This window comes from Porites lutea, chromosome 2 (assembly GCF_958299795.1).
Source record: "Porites lutea chromosome 2, jaPorLute2.1, whole genome shotgun sequence".
NCBI classification, from domain to species: domain Eukaryota; kingdom Metazoa; phylum Cnidaria; class Anthozoa; order Scleractinia; family Poritidae; genus Porites; species Porites lutea.
In genome coordinates, this window is record NC_133202.1 from 24572751 (window position 1) to 24590513 (window position 17763).

The 17763-nt window shown below is 39.4% G+C and overlaps 1 protein-coding gene across 1 annotated transcript in view; it reads left to right on the top strand.

Annotated features, from left to right (window-relative positions):
• The window catches only part of LOC140928086 (uncharacterized), a 37759-nt gene that overhangs the window by 5501 nt on the left and 14495 nt on the right, over positions 1 to 17763 (top strand). The window contains exon 2 of the mRNA XM_073377807.1: positions 7182 to 7562. Coding sequence (XP_073233908.1) covers positions 7182 to 7562 — 381 coding nt within the window. The remainder of the gene's footprint in view (positions 1 to 7181; positions 7563 to 17763) is intronic.

The window sequence follows — 17763 nt, forward strand, 5'->3', positions numbered from 1 at the left end:
AAATGTTGTTGAGATGAAAGGAGGGATGGCAGCTGTTTCTGGCAGTGACAACGTTGCAATTTCTTGCCACTGTAAGAGATAAAAAATTATTTTGGTCAAAGTTTTGACGTAAGTGTGTTCTCAAGAGAATATAGCGTCCTGAAACTGGCGAAAAATCGCATTGGCATGCAAATGGTCTGATTCAGTGTTATTGACGTTGAGATCGCTGGTTTGCGTGTGGAAGACATGCCGAAAAGGTGGGTAATTTTTGCTCTTTTTGTTTACTGCATGTTCCGTGCAACTCGGTACAAAAAGAAATTATAAAGTAGTGGAAGAAAAATTATTGGGCTTTGTTTTGGTATATAAATTAGCTTGTCCCGAGCTGCAAGGAAGCGACAGTTTTGTTAAATGTGTATCCCGTTTTTGTGTCAAAATTCGACTTTGATTGTGAATCTAACATTCGATAACATTCGACTGTTGATCGAAGAGCGTAGTACAATGCTATCCAAAATGTTTTTGTTGTTTATATCAAGTTTCTTATCATGGATTCAACAAAAAAAAGTAGGGGGACAGACATTTTTGGGCTTTGTTTTGTTAATATGACTTAGCGTGTACTTTGTTGCTGGAAAAACTATATTTAGATGCTTAATCTCCGCATGTTTACACTGTTTATGGCACAAAAATACGCTTACGCTTGGTTCAACTTAATCTCGTGTCACTCGGTACAAAAAGAAATTATAAAGGAGGTAAAAAAATATTCTTAGCGATTGTCTTGCTGTGTAAATTGTCTTGTGGCTAGTGGATCGAAAGCGGCCGGGTTGCAGCAGTTTTCTAAAGTGCGTAGTTCGAAACGTGATTTTGTCGATCGATGCAAATCTCATTGTTGTTGCACGTTATTACAGCTTTGTATGTTACCACATAGAAATTTGGGTTTTATGCGAACTGTCGAATGAGAAAATGTGAGAGTGTTTTCATTAAAACACTTAGACCGTCTCGGAGCAACAGTTCGATAGGTCCAGCAACATTCTGATATGTGAAAAAATGTTTACAATTTGCACAGCTGCTGTACATTTAGGCTTGCAATTTTATAATTGAAGGATCGAAGTTTAGATTATTTTGCTCATAAATTTGGCTTGGGATTATCCACACAACGAGTTACTTCGTTAGGAACCGCACTTTCGGACATGATTTCCTCCGTGTACAATTTTTTAGTACTAAATTGTTGCACACAAGGCTTTCTGTGGGGGGTGCTTCTTTGATTGAAAATCACTATTTTTTCCAACTAACATATTTGCCATCAAAGTTCTCTTCTTTTATATATAGTATATCCCTAATTTTAAAAGTTTCATTATCTTATTCAGATCAAGCACAGTAACCATTGAAAAGAAAAAAGAAAAAAAATCCTGCTCGGTCATAGACGGCTTTAAAGTTTTGATATTAAAATTGCAATGGAAAGAACATGAATGCAGATACTACAGTTCATTTAGCTCATGTTGAAGAAATTTTTATAAAGTAGAAAGTCTTGCTGGAGAAAACATAATTTTGCTTTATCTTTTCGGTAAAAAAATAATAAAATAACTTCCAGGTGTCTAAGCAATTTCAAAGGACCCATAGTGTCTTATTTCTCCACTGCATTGAGCTGTGAACAAAGGCCGTTCTTTCTAGTGATCATCAAAAATATTCATCAAAAATATTTTTGTCCTTTAATCGTAATCGTGAAGAGTCCACAGTTGAATCCAGGAAACCGGCCAAAACGCGAGCATCGCAGGGAACGAATCCCATAGGAATGGGTGAAAAAGGATAATAAGAAGTCTAGGCTATTCTAAAAATATCCGTATATGCATTTACAACTCATATTAAGCCGCAATTAATCTTTCCACTGGAATAAACAAACGATAGGGGTATTGCCGCCATTTTGATTTTGGTAATGTCACGTGGTCGCGCGTCGACCAATCAGACATTTTTCGCCGGTGAAGTATTAGCACAGTATTTGCCATTAGGGCATGGGCAGTAGATTGTAAGAGAGGGGTTAATTGGCGGCCATACATTAAAGCGTGCTTTGGTTCAATCCGTGTGTGTCTTTATATCTGGTTAAATCCATGCTTACTTGGTCCACCTGGGTGGGATACCACAACTGGTGACGAGGATAACTGTAGGACAGTTTATGTTTTTGTAAATGGCCGTGGCAATTCAAGGAAATCTGGGTGGAATATCCAGCTTTGATCTTCATGGTCACCCAACTACTGCTGGAGCAAGGTGAAAGAATTGGAAGTGTTCATGCAAATTATTTAATGGAGGTGAGGGAGTTACAAACGCAGCAGAAAAGAAAGCTCTTCTTCTGTGTATTTTACTTTCCCTCCTGCTCGTCAGCCAGGTGAGCGTGAAAATGTTTACACAGTTGCAATCGAACAGCTGGACCAGAACTTTACTGCCCAGGTAAATGTTCCCTACGAAAAGCATATTTTCTGTAATGACTCAATTACCTACAGAATCAGTTGATCAGTTTATCATGAGGTTGAGAGAAAAAGCAGATTGCTGTGAATTTGGTGAAACGGCAGGTGAGAACATTCGTGATCAGGTGATTGAAAAGTGTTTGTCCAGTGGATTACGAAGAAAAATATTGCAAAGAGGAAGAAGCCTGACTTTAAACGATCTTCAAACGATTGCAAGAGCCATGGAAGTCAGCGACAGACAGGCAGGCAATATGGAAAACTCAAATCAGGCAAAACTTGGGCTGAATGCTATCCAAGGCAAACAAGAATTAGAAAGAAGATGTTTTATGTGAGACAACTCTGGTCATATGCAAGATGATAAGAAGTGTTCTGCTAGGAACAAGGAATGCCTTATTTAAGTGCCATAAGGTAGGCCATTTTGCTAAATGTTGTAAGACGAAGGAGACTAAACGCCCCAAGAAGAAGTGCCCTAGTAAACCAAAGGGACATAAAGGAACTGTTAACCAAATGAACTTTAAGGGTTATTCAGATGACGAAAATGAATATTATGCACTTATCATCAATGATGAGAAACAGCCTATGGTTTTAGTGAGTATTGGGGGTCTACCCAATGTGTCTATGATTGTTGACTCTGGTGCAAGTTGTAATGTAATTGACCGTCAATAATATTGCGGGAATCACTAAACAAAATAAAGTGAAATGACAGCAGTGAACCATTGAAAACCGCTGGTTGTCTCATGGCTAAAGTAGCAGTTGAAGATGTTGATGTTGGTCAAAGCAGAGTTTACTGTAATTGAGGGTAAAGGACCAGGCATTGCAAGGAAGACAGACAGCCACCCGGCTTGTAAAGTTTTAAGTCTGACAGTCCAAAGATTTGTATAACTCTTTTCAAGAAGAGAACTTATTTCAGAAATACAAGTCATCTTTTCAGGGCCTGGAAAAGTTGAAAGATTTCCACCTGAACATTCCCATTGATCCACGTGTCAAACCAGTAGTTCAGTCTATTCGTTGTGTACCCTTTAGTCCAAGGGATAAAATGGAAAAGAAGCTTAATGAGCTGGTGGACCTTGATGTAACCGAGAACGCAGAGGGACCAACCCCGTGGATTTCACTTGTAGTTGTTGTTCCTAAACCCAATGGTGACTTGTGTCTGTGTGTTGATATGTCATAATTATCATTATGCAGGCAAGCAAACAGTGCAATAGTCAGAGAGCAACACCCCATTCCCACAGAGGATGAAATTCTGCATAATCTTATACAGTCTTTACTATTAGTTAGACATAAAGTGGGCTTTTCACCAAGTTGAATTGAGTGAAGAATCCAGACTGATCGCATGATCACCTCGTATGTCACCCATAAGGGACTCTTCCGGTATAAGAGAGTGATGTTTGGAATCAGCTGTGTCCCTGAAATGTATCAGCAAGTAATACAACAAGCGTATTAGGCTGTGAAGGTGTAAGAACCATAAATAATGATTATCATAGTGCATGGAAAGACAGCCGAACAGCATGACACGCAACTTGAAAACGCCTTGGGATTAGGATCCAGGAAAAGGGTTTAATGCTAAACAAGGAAAAGTGCAAGTTCCACATGTCCGAAGTGAGATTGAGTTAATGGGACATCTGCGAGGTATTGGACCTACCCAAGCAAATTTTGAGGCAGTCACAGTTCTAAGCATGTTAGCCAGAATTGGTAGCAGAAGTGCGCAGCTTCTTGGGTACTGTAAACTTCTATGCCACAGTCATCCCCGATCTGGCTACAGTGTCTGAGCCTTTAAGCAGACTCACAAGTAAAGATGTACACTGTACTGTATCAGTAGGCAACAAACAACGCAAAGCATTCAATGCGTTAAAGAAGAGGCTAGCAAATACAGAGACCCTGGGCGAATTCGACAAGGATGCAGAAACTTGCCTCATAATCGATGCGTGCCCTGTAGGCCTAGGTGCAGTCTTGACACAAGTACAGAATGGTGAAGAGCGAGTAATTTGTTACGCTAACGGAAGTCTAACAGACCTCGAAAGACGCTATTCATAGACTGAAAGAGATTAACTTTGGGTAATGTATGGGCATGTGAGCGACTACACAATCATGTACTTGTATGGAACAGACTTTGAAATCTGAACAGATCACAAGCCCCTGGAATTTATTTACTCAAGGAAATGACATCCAAGTGCAAGATTCAATTGGTGGATATTATGATTGCAGCCATATAGCATACTGTTTTACAGTGAGACACACCCCAGGGAAAGAAAACATTGCAGTACTTTATCTCACCTCACAGATCAGCACACCAAATCATGTGCGAAACTGTGCACCGAAACCAAAGGTATGTGAGGTTTGTTGCTGAAAATGTAACTCCATGTGCCCTAGTGGACCAAGAACTGTCTTAATGTTAGAGAGTGTATTCAGAAGAGACAGTGGGAGACACTTGAAAACAAGCGATACTTGATGGTCAGGAGTGAAATTTCTGTCATTTGAAAACTAGTACTACGAGGAACTCGGATCCTTCTAAGTCCCTTCTAGCTTGTGAGAAAGAGTACTGAATCTTGCTCATGAGAGCCATCCAGGGATAGTGTTAATGAAACGCTGACTCCGTACAAAAGTTTGGTGGCCAAATTGTGACAAGGATGCTGAAAGATTCTGTTAGTCATATCCTTCTTGCCAAATGGTTTCAATGCCGCCACCACCAGAACCACTCGAGAACAGAGCTCCCATCAGGTCCATGGCAACATATCTCAGCAGATCTTATGACTCCATCACTACCTTAAGGAGACCACCTGTTTGTAGTTGTAGGCTACTACAGCCGATATATAGAAGTACTAGTTCTGAAGCCTTTTCAGAATTTTACCTGTGTTTTCACAATTCTTGTAAAACTTGACATTTATTTTCTCGGGCTCCCATGAGAAATAGTCTTTGGTGTTGTTACAAACAACTAATAATTAGTTATCTATAGTCCTTGAGAAATGTAAAAAAAGTATGCGATATTGTTTAAATTATTCTGATACAAGGTTTTTGTCTGCTGAAACTTGAAATTACTCAATTTCCTGATGGATTCCATCTTAAAGTAAGTTTTTCCCATTATTATCAATTTAAAAGAATGTAATTAAATTACTCAAATATGTCAAATTTCTACTTAAGCCCATGCGCTTAAGTTAAGACATTTTAATAGCCCGACATCATTTTAAGTCGCCTTGGGCTACAGGGCTACCGGAGATATTGAACCCTGGTTTTTGTTCTAAACAGAGTCTGGGTATTGCATGAGTGAGTTGATTTGTTCAATGAAATTTGTCTGTGTTCCAAGTATACAAAGGCAATGACTATAAAGTAAATTTTGTCAATTGCAATTGCCAATAAATGACTTTAGGATATTTTTGGTCCTAGTCCGCAGAATGAGAGTTTCAAACCCTCAGCAGGTCATATCTACCCAAAATTAACTACCCCAAGGTGGGGGGTGGGGGGTGGGTGTGGAGGCATTTGATCACTTTGATCACCTAAAATGGACCAGTGATGGGCCATTTGAATGGCTTTTGGCTTGGGGAGTGGGCTATGTGAACACTAAGTTTTTGAAAATTTAAGTGGTGGTGGTGTAGGGGGGGGGGGGTGGGGGGGCTGCCTGATGACAAGGTCAATTTGATTTGATTGATACAGTGCTAGAAACAATCACACCTATTTGGAAGTGATAACTGGATTTGCTCCTGTTTCGTTTTGTTTTTTGTTTGCAGCAAATTTAGTGATCCTTAATATACAAATTAATATAGTTCCACGATTGAGGCCATTTGCTAAAGGAGGGTCTCTAATACGTTTATGGGATCCAGGATTTGCTTTATTTGAAGGCCAGGAATGTTTTTGGATTTAAAAGCATATTGGAGGGGGTAATATTCAAAAGTGCCAGTATGCAGGGGTGGGATGCCCATAAAAACCATTGGGATTAGGAATTGAGCGAGATTCTGGAGTGGGATGACAGGATTATAGAACATAACCTGATTTGGGACCCCTTGTAAAGTGTGATTACATATAGACATATAATCAGTCACAAGCTTCCCATCCCCCACTGTATGGATGTTTGTTGGGCTGTTATTGTCAGAGATAATCCCTAAGGCTGTGCCTGGTAAATGGATGGTTAATATGGCATTAGAACAAACGATAATATAATATTTTTTTCATTATTTTAAGTTTGTCATGTAATCTTGGATCTAGCTGTTGGTTGTGTAATTTCCCTGGCACAACAGACACTTGCTGAGTCGGATCTGTGGGATGGGGTACTCTTTACTTCTGATCTTCATCTTGTTTTGTCCTTGTTACTTTTTTTTTCATTTTAATAAACAAGAGATCCACATTGTCCCTCATTTAAATTGGACTCGGTCAAATTGGACCTTTACTTGAACCAGAGTTTGTCATAGCCCATTGGTAATAAGATATTTTATTGGCTTATTTTCCGTTTGGTACACAGTCATTTTTGCACTGGGTTATTTTTGGTGCTTTTTGAGGGGTCAAAAATCCTTGTATTTTGTTTTGATTAGGACAGTTCTGACTATGCCAGCAGCTGACGGTTAAGATTTGTCTGATATCTTCCTTACGTAAATGCAGTATTGGTACAATGTTGTATTGAGTTTTTAATACTTTTTCACGTCAAACTAAAGTAAGGACTGTTTGGTTCTTTAATGTGCCAAACATCACAAGTGCTATGTCCTAAACTGTTTGCTGTTAAGATTTATATTGGTTTTTATTTTTTATTTTAATACCTTCTAGAAAAATCCTGGCCTAGGAACATCAGATGGTACATTCAGGAACAAGCGATATTTCACATGTCCCTCAGAGTCAGGAGTTTTTGTTGCTCTTGATAAACTTACACCTATTGAGGATTCAGACTCAAAATCACCCAAATCTCCAAAGAGAGACGAAAGTAGTCCAAGTAGTTTTGCTTTAAGAATGATTCCTTCTTTATTTAAAGGAAAAAATGATCGTGAGCAGAAGGTACATATATCTCGGAAAGGATCTGATCATAAAGTTAGAATTGATGAACGAGTTGTGACATTTGTTGGCGATGTTCCTGTCAGAGGAATTGTTCGTCATATTGGTGAGGACAAAGACTCATATGGACAAGTTCACACCATTGTAGGATTAGAGCTGGTGAGTGACATAGTAGAATGGTGGTGAGTGACATACATGTAGAATTCATACACTTCAACTTGCTCGAAAAGCACTCTAATATCTTTTCAATTCTTTCTAAATGAAGCTTATAGTGTAGACTTGGGCATCTAAAGGCTTTGGGGGATATTGATGTACATGTATATAACTATTCCCCGGAAATGACGTACATTAGAGAATGAGAATATCAACTACAAATTTGAATGGCAATATGCAGGGAATTTATTTCTTTATTCATTTTGCAATGAAGAGCATGCTTGGTGACGACTTTGCTGGAAATAAAAAGTTGCTCAAAAATTGCCGGATTTTGATGCAAGCCTTAAAGCTTTGCTGTTCTTTTTCGAGAAGAATTTTAACTTTCAAATGAGTATAATTTTCAGTTTTTCTCTAATCTTGGTTTTTAAACTCGTGGATACATGAAGGATATCTGCCAGTTGTTGAGGTGGCTGTGATATGTTCTCATCATGAAAACAATGCATTGTCGTTGTTACCGATGTGCGCATTAAGTTCACCCCCGTGAGAGAGACCTGTGAAAAAGGCTTTCACACTCGCAATCGTTGCCCAAGTTCGCTGGTCGACTCGGACGTAAATCTCGTCTATAGCACGCGAAAAAGACAGCGGTTGAACCAAGATACTGCTCCTCAGCCGGTGTAAGCTGACGGAGATGCTGAAGACGAGGCAACAAACGTGTCGTTCCCAGCAAATGGATGGGGCACCAAACTGGACAAGAGTCCTTTCTTCACGCGTGCTCAAATTGATGGCCACATTGCGAGTTTCCGGAAAAAAGCAAAACAGTGATTACCATTTACTATTTAACTTTAAGCGAGAATAGAGTAAAACATAGTTTCTTTTCTTGCAGTTAAAAATATTGTTTTGGGATTTTGTAGTTATAAACCCAGGGTAGTCACTAAGCTTTCAAGTTTATATTAAGTAGGCTAGAGCTTCAAAAGGTAGCACAATTTTTATATCCTATTTCTTTTTTTTCTTTTGTTTCCTCTCAATGTAGCTGGGGTTCGTGCTCATAAGGGGAAATCCCCAGCCTCTTGCCCTTGGTGACAACCCTAGAAAGAAAAAGTGGAAATAAGAGCCTAAAAGAGTTCAAAATAATGTCAGATAATCTATTTTGTAGGGCTATTTTCCCTTTTTTCTTTTTTTTGACAGCCAGTCCTTTCTTGGCAATGTTAAGTATAGTGCGGAGAAAAAATTATTTCAGGATTGGAAAAAATATAGTATTGCACTATTTACCGTCAATTGATTAATAAAAGAAACTTTTTTCGTTATTATTATTATTTTTATTCCCAAAAAAATAACAGCGAAGAAAAGAATCAAACCCTACTAAAATAGAAACAAATAAGTTCTTAGTTAAACAGGGTAAGGTTTGACTTAAAAGTTTTAAGGTATAATATTATTGTTCCATTGAAAATAACTTGTCAATTTCCAATCATCCTCTAACTATGAGAGCAAACAATATACAATAAGTTAGTTGATATAAGAAAAAAATCATTAGCTGTATCTATGTGCTTATGATGCAACTTTGAAAATTGCACATAAAAGCACACACACACCACATTTGATTGACAACACTGAACAGAGTAAATGGTACTACTCTGTCCCATATGTGGAAGTTCTTTATCTTATTGATTGCACGTTCGACGTGAATTCGAAGGGAGCCAATTTGTTGTGTTTGCACAACTTCCTCTGGTGTCATTTGACCTTTGCTTCCAAGGAGGGATGTTAAGGGAGACACCAAGGGGAAGAAGATCCTGCACAGTAAACCCTTTATCTGCCATTACGGAGTCTCCTCTTGCAAAAGATAAAAATAAGAAATCCTGAACGCATAACAATTTCTCTATTTGAAATATGGCCTATGTATAGTTGACTGATGAATGTTATGGCACCCTCAGGTGAGATGCCAACCAGACTCTTCAGAGTAGTGTGATTTTTGTATGAGCTAAAAAGCTCACTGATAAAACGAAGACTCTTGGGCATTTGGCAGCTTATTTCAATACAGTCAATTATGACCCTGGTAGAAGGGTATTTCTCCTTAACGTCAGCAGGCATTTGCTCTTCAACTTTTTCCTTAGAGGGCCATATAGGGATGGTGCTGAACTTTAGAAACGTAAAATTAATCCAAGAAATTACTATTCGACTGACAGTTGCTTGAGAAATACCATACAAATGACTCAGATGCTCCTCTTTAAAGCCCTGTCCTCGACGGCACAGAGTTAAAAAAAATTCCTCTCTTGGGCTCAGTTGCCTTGGCCTACCATATGAAAACACCGAATGATCTTGCCGCCGGCCCTCCATGTCTCGTTTCCACGCCGCTCTCCCCAGATCGATCCGAGCGACCGCCATTTTGGAATTAGGTGTATTCTACCATATGATCTGATTGTTCTCAAATTTTGGAAATATGAGCCTGATGAGAAAACAATTGACGTGATTAAAGATTACTGATCGGGTCGTCAACAACGCGTGAAACTCGGAAACGCGTTTTTTCGTGGCAGACAATCTTTAGAGAAATTCCCCAGCGATCAATACCGGGACCGCCATCTGCACTGCGCAATTAAGCACACCACTTTGTCAACCTATGCTGACGAAACGCAAATTTTCTATACCAGAGATTTTCGGTTACGGAAGTTGAAGTAGTCTGCTACACAGCCGTTTTTAGTGTGACGACACTGAAAACGGCTGTGTAGCGGACTAACGTTGAAGCGGCCAATTTAGCACAAATCTTGGTAGGATAGAAAAATGGTACGATGAAAATGAAATGAGAAGAAATCACGAGAAATACAAGGCAATGGTTTTAGGAAAATCCTGTATTTAAATGTTACAACACTTGCAACAGAAAACGAAATTGACCTACTCAGAGTGACTGTGGATAGAAAGTTAAAGTTTGAGTCCCACATTGCCAGAATCTGCCGGCGTGATTTGGCGTGATCTACCTATCAGACAATGTTAAAGACAAGGGGACAATATCTCACAAACCAAAGACTAGCCAAACGTTTAGGAACGGTTCCTAGAATTAAATCAAAATAGGAAAGATTTAAATACACTTGAAGCGCCTGTACATGTTTCAGATTTAATAACATAACAGGCTTATTTTAATTTCAAAGGTATACGACATTTTCATTGCTCAGTTGTTCTGCAAACTATAATAAGTCAATAAAATTATCGAGGGAGGCTGGTCTGTTAGGTCCGTCTCAAACGTCAAAGCTGCTGACAAGCCGATCTCAATTGATCGAATGAAGTTCGATTTTGCTCCACAGAAGCATGACGTTTGCAACCAGCCCTGCTACGGCCGTGCCTAACTCAGATTAAGCGCATTAGAACGCTTTGTTTTCGACAACAGCTACACAAACTTTATTTGACTGAATTGAATTACAGGGTTGAATCGGGCCTAAACTATTTTTTCACTTCTGTTAGTAACGGGCATTGGCTGGGTGCCTGGTCGTGAAACGTCTGCTGTCACTGACGCGTCGGGCATCTTTGGCAACAGAGATTCAGTAGGCACCTCCGCCGTGTCTCCTGTAAGGACTAGCGGGGATGTTAGGCTCGAGATTGTTCCTTCCAATTGCACTGCGTCGTCGTCATCTTCTGAGATGGGTGGGTATTTCTCGGGAAGCTTGTAACAAAGGGAGCAGTCCTTGGAGCATCCTACTGCTACCTGATCCTCCACTTGAGCCTTAAACCATTTAAACGTACCTCGCCTATCTACTTTTTTAGCGGGTGTACATTCTTTGGCTGAAGCAGCTGACTAGAGTGAGTCCCTTGATAAGGGGAGCGCAACTATCCAATCCTTCTGATGTTTCTATAATTCACTAGAAACCGATTTTGGTCATAGGCCGCATCCTCGTCTTTGTTTACGAAAAACTTTGTCGTCTTCACTCTGTTGTCCGCTTTTCCATTAGCTGTAGATATATAAGTGACATTTTGATGTGCTTCAACGGGAAATCATTTGCAAAGTTCTGAAATTCGGTAGAATCAAACTGCGGCCAATGGTCCGCTGTGAGTGTTTTTGGTAGTAGGCTTCAGCCTACCGGTAATGGACTTGGAGGTCTTGCACCCCATCACGTCCAGCTGAAAAAAGTTAGAATAGCGATAAGTGCATGATGACTAGGTGGTTAGTGCTGTGAGCTCTGAGAGGTCTGCCAACATGCTTTCTCTGGGTTTTCTTGGTGTTTCGAAGCACAGCAGAGGTCCTTTCAGGACTTATGTTAGTTTGTGACTATCGCAGATGCTGCACCGTGAGATATACCCACACATGTCCAATATACACAAACGGATACGATTCGTCAAACTGAAGGTCCATTGCTACCAATGGTACGATTGGTACCAATAGAAAAGCAACCTATTCCAATGGTTCTGTTGGTGAATATGCATCTCATGAAGGGGACTTAGATTATTTTCCCATGTGACCTGGTTGGGTACAGGGCAATTCCAATGGTCCATTGGTACCAGTGGAAAAGCACCCTATTCCAATGGTTCTATTGGTGAATATGCATCTCATTAAGGAGACTTAGATTATTTTCCTATGTGACCTGGTTGGGTACAGGGCAATTCTAATGGTCCATTGGTACCAATGGAAAAGCACCCTATTCCAATGGTTCTATTGATGAATATGCATCTCATTAAGTGGACTTAGATTATTTTCCCATGTGACCTGGCTGGGTACAGGGCAATTCCGATGGTCCATTGGTACCAATGGTACGATTGGTACCAATGGAAAATGATGCCATTCCAATGGTTCTATTGGTGCAAAACAAGTTCATTTTTACACCCAGTAGAAACGGGCTAATAATTATTATGAACGTTTCTCGTTCTATAAGAGAACCACGCAAAACAAGTTCGCTTTTACATCAAGTAAAAGCGCGCTATAATTCTTATGAATATTCCTCGTTCTATAAGCCAACCATGCAAAACAAGTTCGCTTTTACACCAAGTAAAAACGTGCTAATAATTATTATGAATATTCCTCGTTCTATAAGACAACCATGCAAAACAAGTTCGCTTTTACACCAAGTAAAAACGCGCTTATAATTATTATGAATATTATATTCCTCGTTCTATAAGCCAACTACGCAAAACAAGTTCGCTTTTACACCAAGTAAAAACGCGCTAATAATTATTATGAATATTCCTCGTTCTATAAGACAATTACGCAAAACAAGTTCGCTTTTACAACAAGTAAAAACGCGCTAATAATTATTATGAATATTCCTCGTTCTATAATACAATCACGCAAAACAAGTTCGCTTTTACACCAAGTAAAAACGCGCTAACAATTATTATGAATATTCGTCGTTCTATAAGCCAACCACGCAAAACAAGTTCGCTTTTACACCAAGTAAAAACGCGCTAATAATTATTATGAATATTTTTCGTTCTATAAGCCAACCATGTAAAACAAGTTCGCTTTTACACCAATTAAAAACGCGCTAAAAATTATTATGAATATTCCTCGTTCTATAAGCCAACCACGCAAAACAAGTTCGCTTTTACACCAAGTAAAAGCGCGCTATAATTCTTATGAATATTCCTCGTTCTATAAGCCAACCATGCAAAATAAGTTCGCTTTTACACCAAGTAAAAACGCGCTAACAATTATTATGAATATTCGTCGTTCTATAAGCCAACCACGCAAAACAAGTTCGCTTTTACACCAAGTAAAAACGCGCTAATAATTATTATGAATATTTCTCGTTCTATAAGCCAACCATGCAAAACAAGTTCGCTTTTACACCAAGTAAAAACGCGCTAATAATTATTATGAATATTCCTCGTTCTATCAGCCAACCACACAAAACAAGTTGCATTTTACACCAAGTAAAAACGCGCTAATAATTATTATGAATATTCCTCGTTCTATAAGCCAACCACGCAAAACAAGTTCCCTGTTACACCAATTAAAAACGCGCCATAATTCTTATGAATATTCCTCGTTCTATAGGCTAACCACGCAAAACAAGTTCGCTTTCACACAAAGTAGAAACGCGCTAATAGTTACAAAGCGAGGGCGACCTATATATCTAGCGCTAATAATATCTCAAGGTGCTGCGAGTATAACAAACATCGTACGAACATTAAAATTGAAAGGTAACGCGTCACTGTCGTGTTCGTTCTGTTTATTGTGATTCACGAGCAAAAAACAACATGACATATGAATGTCTTCTTTCCTGTACGCAAGCACTATTTTTTGGTAATTCTTACTTGTTTAAAAGAACCCGAAACAACGCGGAAAGGCGCGAAACTAGCAAAGTGGTATTGAGGCAACAGGTTTTAACAACTGTACTCAACTCACTGTGAAATTAACTTCTGAAACTTCTTAGCGCAATTTCATTATCTACATGGAAGCGTTTAAACCAAAACAAGTTTTCAATGAAGAGTTTCCGAAAAGGGTGGTTATATCATGCTGTTCAGTGGTTACGACTTTGTATTGTATTTGGTGGCTCCTAAAAGAGCCGTTTTATATTCAAGTGACTGTAGTCACTTTTGACTGTTGACGTGGGGTTTGTCGTGGTAACCCATTGAGGTACAACAGTTTGCTATAATCAAGGTCATAGTAAAACCATTGATGTCTTTTACTGTCAACGTTGTCGTTGACAAATTGTATTTGCCGTGCTCTTTTCTCGGCTGTAGCTTGCGATGAGGCCCAGGACTGAGCTAGAAGAATCCATCTACTGATGATTTCAGGATTGCACCCGTTGCCGTGGAAAAACAGCAGAAGTTTGAATGTCTCCTTATCACCCATAAACATATGAATCGATGGAGATTTTTATTTTTTAATGCATGCATATTCACCAATAGAACCACTGGAATGACATCATTTTCTATTGGTACCAATCGTTCCATTCGTACCAATGAACCATTGGAATTGCCCTTTACCCAGCCAGACCACATGAGAAAATAGTCTAACTCTGTTAATGAGATGCATATTCACCAATAGAACCATTGGAATAGGGCGCTTTTCTATTGGTACCAATGGACCATTGGAATTGCCCTGTACCCAGCCAGACCACATCAGAAAATAATCTAAGTCCCCTTAATGAGAAGCATATTCACCAATAGAACCATTGGAATAGGGTGCTTTTCCATTGGTACCAATCGTACCATTGGTACCAATGGACCATTGGAATTGCCCTGTACCCAGCCCGACCACATGAGAAAATAAATTAAGTCTCCTTAATGAGATGCATATTCAACAATAGAACCATTGGAATAGGGTGCTTTTCTGTTGGTACCAATCGTACCATTGGTACCAATGGACCATTGGAATTGACCTGTACCCAGCCAGACCACACGAGAAAATAATCTAAGTCCCCTTAATGGATGCATATTCAACAATAGAACCATTGGAATAGGGTGCTTTTCCACTGGTACCAATCGTACCATTGGTACCAATGGACCATTGGCATTGCCCTGTACCCAGCCAGACCACATCTGAAAATAATCTAAGGCTCCTTAATGAGATGCATATTCACCAATAGAACCATTGGAATAGGGTGCTTTTCTATTGGTACCAATCGTACCTTTGGTACCAATGGAGACCCTTCTTATCACCACTAACACCAATGGAGTCTATTTGTGAGTATTGGACATCCCTCGAATTTGCTCGTAACTTCCTTTTCAGTAGAAACCTTTTCTAGCCCTCCGCAGACAGATCTTGACGCCCAGCTGGTTTGCTTGTACTTCGTCAAAGATACACTGTCTCAAACCACTTAGTGCCACAATTCTTTCACCCTTAAACCCTGAAGCTAAAATAAGATTTTGTTTTTTGTAGATTCTCTTTCAATTCAGCTATCTCATTTCGTAAAGATTGGTTTTCCTTCCTTAGCTTTTCACTCCCGGTCATAATTGGTAGAAAAAAAGACGAAATATAATCTTAACTCGAAGAGCTCTTAATACACGCGTCCGACCAGTACAGACATTCGAACCAGTCTCTCTTCATACCTTTCTGTGCAGAAAACTTCGATTGGTTACCTTTTGTCATTAACACCCCACCATCTCCTTAGATTTTTTCATCCTGATTGGTTAAAGGCTGTTACACTCTGCTGCGTGGGTCTGCAATAAGCATTTGGATACCCTCACTGAAGTTACTTTTGAGTGAAACTTCTGTCAACAGCATACTTTGTAGCCTGCGAACCGCAGACGTATTTCCGGTCGTCGCTTCTCTCCCTCCGAAAAATAGCGTCTGCGAACCCGAGCAGCAAAATGATTTCCGTGACGTGAAACGTTTTGTTTTGATTTTGGCCAATCACATCAAAGGATAGAATACAGCTCGAGTGACTCCTCGCGACCTCGCGCGCTGGCGTGTCTTGTATTTTGGCGAGAGTTACCAAATACGCTTTGGAATGTGAATTTCACGACTTTACAAGGTTTCCTGTGAGTTAAGGTGGCTCGACTGGATTTTTTTGGGGGGATACCTCCCAAGTTTGAGCTTTAACTACGTCGCCATGAGTAACGATATGGGAAAAAGATTACCACGACTGTATTATATAAAGATGAAAATTTCTTATGATCTGGGTTTTATTGCAATCAGAGTCACCATGGCAACGTAACAACGCCATTACGTTTTTTATTTATTTTTGTGTTTCTCTGTACCGGGAGTTTTTTTTAAGAAATCGGTTGAGGGAGTTTGTACCTGCCATAATTACCTCAATTATATCAAAGTTTGAACAAATTCTATGAGAGCGTTTTCGAAATATTTTGAAACGAAGTTTTAAGCATCATAAAAAACAGTGAAATATCATGCTATCCACACAATTAGCTAATTTTTTAAGAAAATGATAAGCTTTGGAAACGCGGCTTCATCTTATAGTGGTTTGATTCCATTGAAAACTGCGTAAAAGAAAAGAGGGGAATTGCTCTGGGCGATCGCGCGTAAGAAGAATTTTATTAACTTGCATTCCGCTTCTTTCGTTACAGTTTTTGTACGTAATTTGGTCCATGCCTACAATTTTCGCATTTATCAAAAAACCGCTCGATAAATATTTTTAAAAATTTGACAATCCCGAGATCTATTGCCAATAAATATACCCTGCAAGTTTCAAGAACATTGAAAACAGAGAAGGCTTTTAAATATAACCAATTTTTCCCCCAGGTTTTGTGTTTACAAGTGAGCGTCCTCATTATTCACTGGCATTGTTTCCAAGTTTCATATGCACGTGCACATTTAGCAAGAAGAAATAAACTTGCATCAAAAAGAACTCTCGATTACTTTCGGAAGAAATATCCGGAATATGCTAATAATTGGCTTGTGTCACAGATAGCCATGAGAGCCGAGACGGTGAACGTCACGGCTCATCATGTAGGATGCAACACTTAGCTATCTTACTCGAGTTACAACATCACAGAAACTCTCACAAAGAGTTGATGTGATGTTATAATATATCACTAATTGTGACCCTCCACAGGAATTTGATGCTAAAGGTGAAAGCACGCGCACGACACGCTTGCACGACACGCTTAGCGTGCCGTAGATCACGGATATGCGCATATTAAATTGAAAGAACAAAGACGGACACACTTGCCTTTGTTTTGGCAAATTTAACACGCTAGACCTTTTGTTTTTTTGTAGCGTGCCATATGTCACGGTAAGTGTGCGAATTATAGCACGGTTAGCGTGCAATTTGGGTAAGACACGCTGAACACGCTTGATTACTAAAACTGCTAAGACGATAAAAATGGCTTGGGTTTTCAGCGGATTTAATCAGCATTGATAACTGGTCGAAGTATATCAAATACACCAATTGAGATTTTTTTGGAATTTGATCGTAACCGTGGCCATTTGAAAATCACGACTTAATGGTGGTCTAGCCTGCAATTAACGCGAGATCAGCGTAAACCAATTCCTCCGGCTGCCGGCTGTTGACCGGAATCGCAAAGAGGCCTGCCATCGCATGCGAGGCACTGAAGTTATGTCGCCTGAAAAATATAGTTATGCCACCGGAATATTTATTACCGTAGTTATTCGGTTATAAGGCGCATGGTTTTTTCAAGAAAAATCTGTCTTTGGGTGGCAAGTTAGTGCTAAAATTGGGGTGCGTCTTATAGCCAAGTATTTTCACGTAACAAAATCTTAAGATCACAATTTGCAGTAATGCAGTAATGCACAGAGAAATGAAGTTGAATAAATTAGTTTAATATATTTCTTTAAGCCATGCTGAGACGAACGAAGGTAATTAAG